General features: G+C 43.8%; 1 protein-coding gene across 2 annotated transcripts in view; it reads right to left on the bottom strand.

Annotated features, from left to right (window-relative positions):
* LOC142303719 (pepsin A-like) overlaps positions 1 to 13,659 on the bottom strand; it is a 263,534-nt gene that overhangs the window by 37,980 nt on the left and 211,895 nt on the right. For both annotated transcript variants that reach the window (XM_075345372.1, XM_075345382.1), the window contains exons 6-7: positions 1,069 to 1,179; positions 707 to 851 (exon numbers count right to left, since the gene is read on the bottom strand). In XM_075345372.1, coding sequence (XP_075201487.1) covers positions 707 to 851; positions 1,069 to 1,179 — 256 coding nt within the window. The remainder of the gene's footprint in view (positions 1 to 706; positions 852 to 1,068; positions 1,180 to 13,659) is intronic.

Below are 13,659 nucleotides of genomic sequence, written 5' to 3'. Positions count from 1 at the left end.
GCGGCAGCGATCACACGAAATCGCATGCACGACGGGGGCGGGAGCTTTTGCGTACAATATCGCTAGCAATATCGTAGCGTGTAAAGCCCGCTTAGGTCTTTTTCCATGTCTGATTTCCCCAGCAGTTTCCCATTTAGTAAGTAATCGTAGCATCTGTTTCTCCTTCCCATGTGCAGAACCTTAGACTTATCTGTGTTAAACCTCATTTGCCATTTTTCAGCCCAATTCTCCAATTTGCTCAAATCCATCTGTAGTTGCAAACTGTCCTCCTTTGTGTTAACTACCTTACATAGTTTTGTATCATCTGCAAATACTGATATTTTACTCTGTAAACCATCCACCAGATCATTAATAAATATATTAAAAAGTACCGGTCCCAGTACAGACCCCTGTGGTACCCCACTAGTAACCCTGGCCCAATCTGAGAATGCACCATTAATAACCACTCTTTGTTTCTATCACTAAGCCAGCTACCCTCCTTTGTGCTATAATACCTTTCTGTATGTGTTGGGATATAGGTTATTGTTCTCTCCCTTATACACAGTCACTATACATGCAGGTCATGGATTTTGTGTTTTTGTGACCCACAGATGCATGATGTGCATTTAGGATGCTGCCATCACATGTTTTGCACTATTAGACCCCAGAATTAACAATGATGATTGATGATGAATCTACGGTCTTTGGAACATTAGAGTATATTCACCAATCCATAGATGTCCGCCTTCGCCCCAATGGCTTCTTGGATCCCTCTTACTGCCTCCGTATGTCCGGCAATAACAGATGTCCCAGTGTCAATAATCGCCTGACATCCATCTTCACATGCAAAGACCTGGTCACCAAGTGAGATGCTGCAGGATGAAGAGAGATCGTCAGCACATGGGATGTGACATGTCACAGGGGACTCAATACATTATTGTCACAATTCTCCTCAGTCACCAGCTCATTAGCCATATTACCACTCATCCAGAGGCACTGGCAAGTTTTGGGTGTACAGGTTTTTGGACAATACCATTGTTACTAGGAGGTGACCTTGATACTTCCAATAATTGCATATGAGGATTATACCTGTCTATAGAGATCTGCCAGAAGCGCTCATGTGTGACTGGGACCCAGTGGAGGCCTCCTGTGTAGAGAGAGTCATCGATACCTCCAAAGACCACCATACTGCCGTTACCCCTGGGAAAAAATAGCCAAAAGATTTACAGTATACATCAGGGAGAGCATGTGGACTGTGTGGCGAAAGAGCATAAGAGACATTCAGCCATGTCAAGGTGTACCTCAGCGCCCATTCATCAAAGAACACAAAGCATCTCATGGCTTTACAACAATAGTGGAGTTCATGTATCATTAATCGTAGTGTGTGCATGCAAGGTGTTTGTATATATGGACTATATGGTCTGTGAGATAGCGACTGGCTATATAGTGAATGGCCGATATGTACCACATAAGTGGTGTGATCCTCTAAGCCTGTGCTTGTACTTTTAGTGCCACACATGTTTTAATATAGTATTTACAGGGCCAGGATCATGAATGGCTGGAGAGATTGGTGGGGCTGGCCATCTACATACCCCACCTATGGGTGTGTCTGAAACATGTGTCTTAATGAGGTTGTTTGGCACATGGCAGGAGGATCTGCAGCCAGTATGAGGAGTGCTGTAGGTAGGAACCTCTGGGAAAGGTCCCATGTAGGCACTGGCAGAAGTCAGTGTGTGGAGGCTGCCATACCTCTGCTGCGGGCGTACGGCGACTAAGATGGACTTGAAATCTGTGGACATATCCTGACTGAGGGGTTAATAAGCTGCTGGACTTTGAAATGGTTTGTGTTCCTATGCTACCTCGCATCGCAGCAAAGTGAGTAACAACTCCCATTATATAGTGTGTGAAATGAGTGCAATCTCACAGGTCCTAGAACAAGGGGTGAGGAGTTGTGATCCTAAACAGAAACAGGGGCAAGGAGGCATGGTTCTAGACAGAACCAGAGATGAGGAGGCGTGGTCCTACACAAAATGAGGGGTGAGGGGACATGGTCCTAAACAGAACCAGGGGTGAGGTAGGCATGGTCGTAGAACAAGGGGTATTGGGGTATAATCCTAACAGAACCAGTGGTGAGGTAATATAATCCTAGAAAGAACCAGGGGTGAGATGGCATGGTGCTAAACATAAACAGTAGTGAAGGAGTGTGAAGATACAGCCCTGTTCAATGTCTGTCAGGAGTTAATGTTCTTAATTTGGCCAGACATGGGTCCCTTTTGTGTAGTAATTCGTGTTTGTCATTGTTTTCTGCTGGACTCATCTGAGCCGCCCATTGTCTGAGGTTGTGTATTGCTAATATAATGTAAATCCCCTAAGCCTCTCTGTCTACCTCACTCAGAGTAGAATAATACAGGAGAATTAACTATGCGGATCGGAATGCCACTCAATCAAAGCACAACCTTATTCCACCAATCCGGTGAGACCACATTCCCTGGAATGAGTGCCCCGGAGATCTAAAAAAGAGAGTGTTGGATTCACCAGGGGGTTCTTTTCTACATGGCTGCAATCTAGGGGTTTTAATCCCGGTTGGAAGTCCATTACCCAGCCTATGTTTGTAGAAGGATAAGGCACAGCCAATATAGTGGAGGTATATTGAGGTGCACTTGTTGGTTTCCAAACCGTAAGTAAATCAAATAGGTACAAGGCACTCTCAAGGGTTCATTTTCATAAATTTATTCCAAAAGTCTAAAACATGTGACGTTTCAGCCACTAGGTGGCCTTCATCAGACAACTGGTATCATAAACTGGCCAAAATTGGAGTGTCAAGGCAGCGGTGTCCACCGCTATGCTGCGTAGCGTGGACACCGCTGCCTTGACACTCCAATTTTGGCCAGTTTATGATACCAGTTGTCTGATGAAGGCCACCTAGTGGCTGAAACGTCACATGTTTTAGACTTTTGATATAAATTTATGAAAATTAACCCTTGAGAGTGCCATTACCCAGCCTAGGCACCTCGGCATCGGTTTGGGGGATCAGAAACTAGATTAAATTGTGCAGGAGTACCGCCAAGGATTCTAGGATTCGTAACTGGCTACGGACCTTGCTGTGCATGTGAAGCTTCCTATGCTTGTAACTATCCTGTTCCCAGTGGGTGCCTGCCAAAAGCAGGGTGCTGCTGGTTCGGGGTATGTGGCCCTGGAAGCTACAAAGGCACAAATATTCTAATCCCTGGTGAGCCATCGGAAGGGTGAGACTCTGAGGCCTGTTACATTGTGTGAATTGCATGGTTTTGTGTTATATGCCTTTGACTGTTGAGATCCAATAATGTCTAATTATTGTGGTTCCCGTGCCCTGTGTTGTCTGTGTAGAGTTCTGCCCATGGGTAAGGAGTTTGGGCGTTCAGTCGGGATGAGCCCTGGTTCATGCGGTCATTCTGAAGGATGACGGGCCAGCAGACGAGAGCACCCATTGACCCCCGTGTCTCCACAGGGAGCATGGTCTTAAAATGATGGATGTGGAGGCATGGTAGTAGACAGAATGAGTGTTGAGATGGCATGGTCCTAGAAAGAAGCAAGAGTGAGATGGCATGGTCTTAGATAGAAGCAGTGGTGAGGGAACATGGTCATGGAATTATGGAGGGGAAGGCATGGTCCAAGCAAGAATGAGGGGGCATGATCCTAGACAGAAGTAGACATTAAGAGGCATGGTGCTAAAATGAGGGGATGACGTGGCAGGACCAAAGATGAGGAGGCATAGTCCTAGCAAGAATGAGTGGTCATGAAACAGAACCAGAGGTGTGGTGCTTGGTCCTAGAATGAGGGACAAGCAAGAGGTGAAAAGGTATGGTCCTGAAAAAAAACAAGGGGTAACTAGACATAAAAAACAGAGATTCCGGCAAAAGGGTCTTAAAAACCCACACACACTTTTATTGCAATTTATTAAAATCCATTTGAAAAATCCTTCCAAGACCATAGAAAGAAGCATTAGCATTTCACGGTCCTCAGTCATTGCCTTCTATAGATTATATAAAAACATGGCTCGTAGTTAAGTAATTTCCTGTCAAATCACGACACCCGCATACCAATGAACAACATCCAATAGAAAAAAAGAAAACACCCAAGAATAAAGAAAAACCCTAAACAGTCAAAAAGATCAATGAAAAGAACCCAAATGATAAATAGCCACTGCCTCAGATTTCAACCACAAGGAGCCCAGGATTGTAGAACATGGATCCTACCATTCACTGTGTTTTATTCTATGGTCGCCGCCCTGGATCAACTCACTGTGACTCTACCGGTATCAGTGCTGCCATTGTGTTTATATCACACTGTAACTGTAGGTGCCACGCCAAGTACGAGAGGACTCCTGGCCAGCAGTGCAAAACAGTGGGAACACCAGGGTAGTGTCACCCGGGGGCAGGGAGGTCTCCCAGGGAGCAGCGTATCACAAAGGGTACACCAGGGAAACAATACAACAGGTCATCCTTGCACTAGGGAAAGGGAAGCGGGGTCACCACCAGGCTGAACCCTGCACTCCCTAATGTCTCTAGATGGGTCCTTGCCGAATGGGCTGTCATGTGCCTATGCCCTCACTGGCCCTGAACTCATCCTGACTAGTGAAGGCCAGTAAGACGTTAGTTTCACCACTACAATAAGACAACACGAGGAAGGTAAGACAAATGGGGAAAGACACACAAAAAAGCAAACCTTGGATTCTTCTGTAGGAAACTTCAGAGCTGCAATAGAAATGACACCACAGCTATTCAGTGACGAGCTCCTTCAATATGGTCAGCATAGGAATGAGTACTAGCCGACATAGAGAGGAGTGAGGAGAGAGGAGGATATTTATAGTGGAAGGGAGTAGCTGCAGCTGAGGTTATAACTACCTGTTAGATCACTGCAAGATAGAAATTAACCTTAACCCCTTCAGTACTGGATGGAATTCAATACACTCCAACTCAGGGTAAATAACAAGCGGACACTAAAGCAGATCTGCGATCAACAATACACTGTGACCTTCTGATCACAGGTCCCCTCCCAATATCACATCAGACTGTAATGCACTCATGACAGTAGCCCCCTTCTACGAGGGATTTCTGGATTGTCAGGACCAGGTTTGTCCAGATGAGATTCATGGAAGGAATGCACCAACCTATTGGTGTTAACTTCCGATGCTGGTACCCACATCCTATCCTCTGGACCATAACCCTTACAGCGTACCAAAAATCATAGAGAACAACAAACAAAACCAGAATCTACAATTCTTGCCACCTGAAGAGCTAAATTACCATCAACAATAACTGTAGGCGGTGGTAAGAGCGATGGCTCCAAAGACATAATATATTTCATGAAACCTATTTACAAGAAAAAAAAACAGTAGCCAAAATAATCAGTAAACTTTATTGTAAATGGTGTAATAACAGAAAGGGTGTAAAGAGTATAATAACAGAAAGGTACACCAGATGGCAACACAAAAAAACTGGAGGAGACAGGAAATAGACACCATATAATAAAAATGTGTAATTAAATTTATAAAACCAAGTCCATAACCCAATATAATAAGGCCCAAACAAGATAAAGTGGCTATTCATCATACAGCACCACAATCCTATCCAAAAGCATAACTTGTTATTAGAAAAGCATTTTTAGAAAACTCGATCAGTTATTGAACAAAAACGAACATTACCGAGTTTTGGGAAAAGTACTAGGGTCACCGAGCCCGAACCGAGCACCTCAAGACTCGTACTGAATTTGAAATTAGCGAACCTTTATCAAACAGGTTCGCTCATCTTTAGCAGTCATCGGGGCGGCACGGTGGCTCAGTGGCTAGCACTGCAGTCTTGCAGCGCTGGGGTCCTGGGTTCAAATCCCACCAAGGACACCATCTGCAAGGAGTTTGTATGTTCTCCCCGTGTTTGCGTGGGTTTCCTCCGGGTACTCCGGTTTCCTCCCACATTCCAAAGACATACAGATAGGGACTCTAGATTGTGAGCCCCAATGGGGACAGTGTTGCCAATGTATGTAAAGTGCTATGGAATTAATAGCGCTATATAAATGAATAAAATTATTATTATTAATTAATTATTATTATTATCCCGTCCACCAGGACTGTGCATGATCAGCACCTGCTGACAACTCCGGTAAAAGAGAAGGCCCTTAAACAAAAACAATCCACTTAAATATTGCAAAGTTGTTTTAATTTAAAAATAAATGAAACTTTTTAATGGTATATATAAAAAATGTATAGTGTGATCAGTGTACCTAGTGACCTATTGTACTGCTAGGTCACATTATGTCTGCAGTTAATATGTACAGGATCTTCTCTCGTGGCTGATGTCTCTTCCCTTCTGGGTTTTTGATCCTAAACTTCAATCTCCTGTATTATTTTGCACAGTGCAGAGACATTATTGGTGACTGCAAAGTGATACTGACATATGGACAGCAACATGAAGGACGGCTGGCAGCTTTGATTGTTAAATGGTGCTGCTCGCTGTGTGGAGGTCGCCTGAGCTGTAGTATGTTTGTTCAAACGTAATAAGAATATCTGTGTATATAAATAATCAAAATGTAGATGTAGTTGCATAATTATCTGTCTGTCTATGTAGCAATTGCACAGACCTATAGTATAATTCAAAGCTGTATATTGAAAAAGTTAGCCAAAGTATATATGAACAAAAGAGATATTCATTAAGTTAATTGGGAGCCTTATCAGTAAAATTCACAGGAGAAGGAATGTAGTATTTGTAGGATGAGGCGGGTGATCCCATACTCCCATGTATCATGTCTACAGAATCTCATTGTCGCTTACCGTCTTCAAAGTGTACTATTTGGGATGATGTATGATCTCATGCATTCTCCCAATGCTGCCCATACGCACTCCCCCCTAATTATTCTTTATCAGTATGTGTGAGCAAATGGAGACGTTTTTGTAAATATCTTTCAGGCTGAAGTGATGTGTTTAATGCTTGAACAATAGAATACATGAGTCAGTTGGTGATGCTGGCTGAAAGAGAGAGCACGTCTGTGTGTTCATTGTCTTATATATATTGATATATTGGCACTGATATACAGCTAATACGGCACCGTCTCTGGATATCCAAAACGAAGACTCCGTTAGCAGTCTTCAACCAAATTCCTCCCTTGACTTTTTGGCGCACCCAACGTGGAGCCCCTTCAAGGACACATTGCCGACCTGCAAATACCGATCGTTTGGATGTCACGGACTGAGACCTCCCTCCGCTCCAACCAGGCTGATCCCCTACAACCCTCGGTGAGTGTTACATATTTTGTATCCACTGCCGTTGTGGTTGTTCTTGGAGACGAGGGAGTGACGGGCTGTGTGTCCTTATGGTGTTAAAAAGGTACCTGATTGTGACTCAGGGGTAGTGCCCGCTGGGGCTCAGAGCACGATCCCAGCCCTGAGGTGTGGATCGAGTGTCACACGGGATCCAGAGGATGGTTGTTAGGGCAGGAAAGATGGTGGTGGCTGGATATAGCTAGTTATACTCACCCGGTCGGTAATTAAAGACGCGGGGGGTTCCCGTGGCTGAAGATAGGGATTACGACATTAATTTTGATACAGTTGCTCAATTCCGGAGGGAATACCTTTTGTACCCCTCCTCCATATCATGAGATACCCTTATTAGGGGGTTCCCGTGGCTGAAGATTGGGATTAGGACATTAATTTTGATACAGTTGCTCAAGTCCGGAGGGAATACATTTTGTACCCCTCCTCCATATCACGGGATACCCTTATTACTATATAGCTGAGGGAGCAGCTAGTATAGAGGTGGAGGATTAAGTTCTGGCCGGGCTGTAACGCACACCGCATAGTCATATATTAGTGTAATCCAGACACCACCAAGATAGCAAAAATGTTTGGACAGAAAGTTGAGAGGTCTGAAGGTAACAAGAGATTGTTGATTGATGCTGAATTGTTTAACAGAATAACGTAGATATTGCTATTAGAAGGATATATTGAGGTCAAAGTAGAGGCTGAGCGAGGAGATGTTGTGTTTTCCTATAGGTCACCCAAGTCTGAGGATGGTTTTAGGGGCAACTCAGGAAGGTTGTTTTGTTGCTATTTCGCAGCCTAATTCTGGACAAGCTCCGGAATTATTCACAGATGCTGCAGCCCCACCCACTAGACAGCATCCCTTAACCCCTTCCACACCCATACCCCTGGTCTATCCTATACCTGCAATGCCGTCTCTCCCCTCACCGGCCAATCTGGCGTCACGTTCCCCAGTTACCAATCCCCTCCCCTTGGATCCCCCTTTTTCCCCTAGGACATATAGTGAGCCTTACCCCGAACCTGACGAGGAACAGCTCTCATTTAAATATGTCCCTTTCAACCCCATCCAGTCAGCGGCATTAATCCCCTGCCTACCAGATCCCGAAATTAACCCTATGCGATTTTATAGGAAGATGCTACAGGTCCACCAGTTATACTCAGCTGCTCAGAAGGACCTAGTTAATGTCACCAAGATAAAAGCAGGAGACAGTTTTTGGCCCTTAATGGAGCCCCATCTCACAATGCCCCCAGGCACTGATGACACCACTTTCCAAAGTGGGCAACAGTATTGTGCCGCTTTAAAAAGATGGGCTCAAGATCAATTGGTGTATACAAATGCGCCGGTGCAGCCCCCGCCACAGCCCATGCCCCAACAGGGTCCAAACCCCGTATTCATAGCTCCAAATCAAGAAAACCAGCAGAGCCAGCAACAGAATTGTTGGCGTTGTGGTCAGCTCGGTCACTATCAAAGAAAGTGTCACACCCGCAAATCTCAGTGTTTGGCCAGGTACCCTCGAAACCGTAACCAACATTTACAGCATACAAATCTATAATAAAGGTGTTCCCTGTAGATTTAGTAATGATCTACCTGAAGTCAGGTGTGCCTTTTCCCAGAGTATCACAGTATCCCTTTAAATCAGTCACAGGAGATTTTCCAAGATACTGCCCACAGTCCGGGCTGCACCCACGAGTATGCCCCAACCTTCCCTAGTGATACAGAAGGGAGCCCCGGACTGTTTGCCCTTTTGCTGCAGTGATTTCCAGTCCCAAGCTACCTGCTCTAATGATGCCTTTCATTCCACCCCATCAATCTTACAGTTTCTGTGATATATGTGTCTGTAGTGAAGGTTATTTACTGTGATTGTAATAAATGTTCTGTCCATGGCCCCTCTTGTATCTGTTTTTCCCACCAGCCATTCTAACATCGTGCACCCTGAAGGAGAGGTAGTGGGCCATAAACCTGTGGAGATGTGTGGGAGAGTGTACTCATTATAACCTGCTGCTTATCACAAAAAAAACACAAAAAAAAACTGACGACGTAGAGAGAGGAAAAGAGGAAAAAAAAAAAATGGCTTCTGCAGAGATTTGCAGGACTATATGTATTTTATATACTAACAAGTGCTTTCTCCAGCTAGTAAAGTAGATTTTATTTAATTCTTACAGTTCAAAATTTGACAGGAGATTATCAATAGTATTCTACTAATACCTAAATAATTAAATTAATTTTGCAGGGGAAAGTATATTTCTTAAAATATACAAGTTAGGTTTTTTTTTTTTTGTTTTTATGGTTATGTTTTTGTTTTGTATTATTTTTGCTTACAAACTGCCAATATTGATTACTTTCCTTTCTTTTGTACATTTTGCCAAAATAGTATATAAAAACAAAACATAAAAAGGGGGGAAAAGTAGATATCTATTATATTTTTCCAGCAGTAAAAGGCACAGCAGACATATTGGAGAGGCTTTAAAGCAGGCTTTTCTTTTGCAACAGTTGTGTCATGTTTATTAGACTACTATGAAACATGTCTGTTATAAAAATGATCTAATGCATATTTCTTTTAGTTTTTGTTTTTATAGATGAAACCAGATGGTGGTCGATTCTGCTCTGGATATGCTACGGTTTGCACAACATGAGGTAGTCTAAATTTAGGCCACTCCCTCCCCTCCTTTTTTTTTTAAATTCTTTTATTTATAAATGTAATCCTTTAACAATACACGTAACAGTTCTTAAGATCAAATAGACCTTTGTAAGATACATTCAACACACCAAAAAATAGGACATAAGGCACACTTTGCATTTTTACATCATGACAAAAAATGTTCCCGCAAATGCCCCCTTTCAGGTGTATAGACATTCAGGGTTCCATCTAGCTTTTTCAATAAAATAATAAATTCACATTTAACAGGTAACATACGTAACTCACCAAGAATAGTAAGAAGCGAAAGAGGAAAAGACCAGAAAAGAAAGCAAGAGTAATAAAACAAAGAATAGAAAAGAGTGAGAAACTGGGGAAAAGGAGGAGAGGGGGTGGGGGGGCTGGGAGGTGGAGGGGCCAGGTGAGGGTAACAAGGGGTGGGGGGGGTCTGGGGATCCGCTTATGTATTATCTTCTGTGGTTCCCTCAGCCGCCTCAACACTGCCCACCAGAGCACCATAGTCCTCCGAGTGCTGGAAGTCCATCCACTCCCTCCACGTGGCCCAAAATTTCTCATATGAGTCGTGTAATGATGAAGTTAGATCCTCCATATACATGAGGTCATTGACCTTATTGATCCATTGAACCAGCGAGGGGGGTGCCATGCTCCTCCATCTCTCTGGGATGCACACTCTCGCCGCCATGATGAGGAATTTCCTCAAAGATTTTTTGTATATTTTTTCAGAAGTCCCGCAGTGATGTAACAGGGCGGCAGCAGGTCCCAATTCCTCCTCTCCACCCGTCACCCGTGAAATGATATCAGACACTCCACCCAGAAGGGCCGGATCGCCTCATATTCCCAGAACACGTGTAGAATGTTGCCCTCTGCTGTGCCACACCGCCAGCATATGGGATCAACCGTTGGGAACATCACATGTAACCTCGAAGGTACTCTGTACCATCTGGTTAGCAGCTTGTAGCTAGCCTCTTGATACCTGGAGCTGATGGAGGATGTGTGCGCCAATCTGAAGACCCTTTCCCACTGTGTTGGTGTCATATGGATTCCCAGATCCCGTTCCCACTGTGAAGCAAAAGGGGGGATTTGTTGGTCCGGGGGCGAAGATAGGAGCGAATATACTGCCGAAAGAGAATGCCGTATCGTGCCTGGTCCCATACATATTTGTTCAAACTGTGTCTTGGGTCGCTGAAAGAGGGATCTGGCTGGAAGGCTACTGAAAAAGTGTGCCAGTTGCAAGCATCTCCAATGACCAAGTGAGATGGGATCCTGTTTAGCTGCCAATCCCTCTACCGACGGCCAGGTGTCCCGGTTTCCAAAGTCCTCTACCCGATCCACCCCGCCCCGAACCCAAGACTGAAAAACTGGATCCGCTCTGCCTGGCTCAAAGGCAGGATGGCTCATGATTGGCGTCAAGCTCGATTGCCTGGGTAACATTTCTGATTGCACCTTCCCCGTATTACAGTATGTCACAGTTGACCCGTAAGTTGGATGTGTTTTCAAGCTTGCAGGGACCTCCGAGAGCACCCATGGCAATTTGTTGAGGGGAATTGGGGAAAAGGACTGCTCAATTTGTATCCAAGCCTTTTGAGACCCGTTCCTATACCAATCAATCATTCTAGTTAGATGACCTGCTAAATGATACCTTCTCATGTCTGGCAGCCCAATACCCCCACTACACTTGGTCCTGTGCAAGATAGCTCTTTTTATTCGTACCGATTTACCTGCCCAAATGAAGGAGGACTGAATGGACTCCAGAGATTTGAAAAATCCTGAGGGTATTTTGATTGGGAGCGCCTGTAGTAGATATAGAATTCTAGGTAAGATATTCATTTTGTAAATCTGGTTTCTGCCAAACGAAGAGAATAATGATTTCCCCCATCTGTCACAGTCCAGCCTAATGGAAGACAGCAGAGATGGGAAATTCTAAGAGTAGAGCAGACCGAGATCCCCAGTCAGCTGTATCCCCAGGTAATTTAGAGATTGGGATGCCCATCGGAAATTAAACGATCCCTTCAACTCTTCCGCCTCTTTGGATGAGAGATTTATGTTAAGGGCCTCAGATTTCGTGAAATTGATCTTGAAATTTGATAAACTGGAGTATCTCCGGAATTCCCTCATTAAGTTGGGCAGGGAGATCCTGGGGGCTGACACGAAAAACAGGAGATTGTCCGCATATGCAGCTACTTTGTGCGTAACATGGCCCACCCCAATACCCGCAATATCTGAGTTGGCTCGTACGTGTCTGAGGAAGGGTTCTAGCGTCAAGATGAAGATTAAGGGAGACAGCGGACATCCCTGACGGGTGCCATTAGATATTTTAAATGGGTCCGACAGAATCCCATTCACTCGGACTCTCGCCGAGGGTACCGAGTATAAAGACATGATCCAACCCATCATTCCACTTCTCAACCCCAGACACCCGAGCGTGGCTTCCATAAAGGTCCAATCCACTCTATCAAAAGCCTTTTCGGCATCAGTTGACAGCAGGATAGAGGGTAGACCCCAAATTTTAGCTTTATATATCAAATTAATGGCCTTAACTGTGTTATCACGTGCCTCACGACCCGCCATAAACCCCGCCTGATCTGGGTGGATTATTTGAGAGATTGTTAAAACATTAAAATTAATGCATCTAGTTATCAAACATTTTATAGTAGGACATATATGTTCACAGTTCTGTTTATGTTGGAGGGCATAGTTTATTGATAAAGATCTTATAAGGAATAAATATTAAGATATCCATATTGAATATACATAAGTGCTGACATGGTATATATATATCCTTCCATCTGGAAGCTTCTAGAGATTACACCATGTGACATGCGTCCAGCAGTAATTTCCCTATATGGTTTGAACAGTTGTCATATAACATGACACGATGGAGGGGGCTACTCCTGCTCCTGCACGTCGTTAGCTGTCCCAGAATCCTTCCAGGCTGCAAGATGAACACATGCTGAAAAGCTACAGTATATCACCCCTGCCTTACCATTCAGGATCCAAGGAGAGATGGATGAAGATTTTCTATTGATTAGTATGGACTCATTGAACTCTTTTACGTAAGCTAATGCAGTATATTTTTTTTTCTTTTCTGTAACTGAACTGCAACTTTATAATTTAGCAATCATTTTTATCAGATATAAACTTTATTTTTTACACATTTTGTAGTCCATTTTTCATGCGTCTTATCGCGTATTTAAAGAAAAATATATTTAACCCCTTCAGCCCCCGGGCACTTTCCGTTTTTGCGTTTTTGTTTTTTGCTCCCCTTCTTCCGAGAGGCGTAACTTTTTATTTTTCCATCAATCTTGCCATATGAGGGCTTGTTTTTTGCGGGACGAGTTGTACTTTTAAATGAAACCATAAGTTTTACCATATAGTGTACTGGAAAACGGCAAAAAAATTCCAAGTGCGGAAAAATTGCAAAAAAAAGTGGGATTGTACAATAGTTTTTGGGATATTTTATTCACAGTGTTCACTATATGGTAAAACTGATGTGTGGGTATGATGCCTCAGGTCGGTGCGAGTTTGTAGACACCAAACATGTATAGGTTTACTTGTATCTAAGGGGTTAAAAAAAATTCACAAGCTTGTCCAAAAAACGTGGCGCACGTTTTGCGCCATTTTCCAAAACCCGTAGCGTTCTCATTTTTCAGGATCTGAGGCTCAGTGATGGCTTATTTTTTGCGTCTCGACCTGACGTTCTTAACGGTACCATTTTTGCGCAGATGCTACATT

This window comes from Anomaloglossus baeobatrachus, chromosome 1 (assembly GCF_048569485.1).
Source record: "Anomaloglossus baeobatrachus isolate aAnoBae1 chromosome 1, aAnoBae1.hap1, whole genome shotgun sequence".
Taxonomy (NCBI): Eukaryota; Metazoa; Chordata; class Amphibia; order Anura; family Aromobatidae; genus Anomaloglossus; species Anomaloglossus baeobatrachus.
The sequence above is the reverse complement of the archived record's forward strand: the minus strand, read 5'-3'. Positions and strand labels throughout refer to the sequence as shown.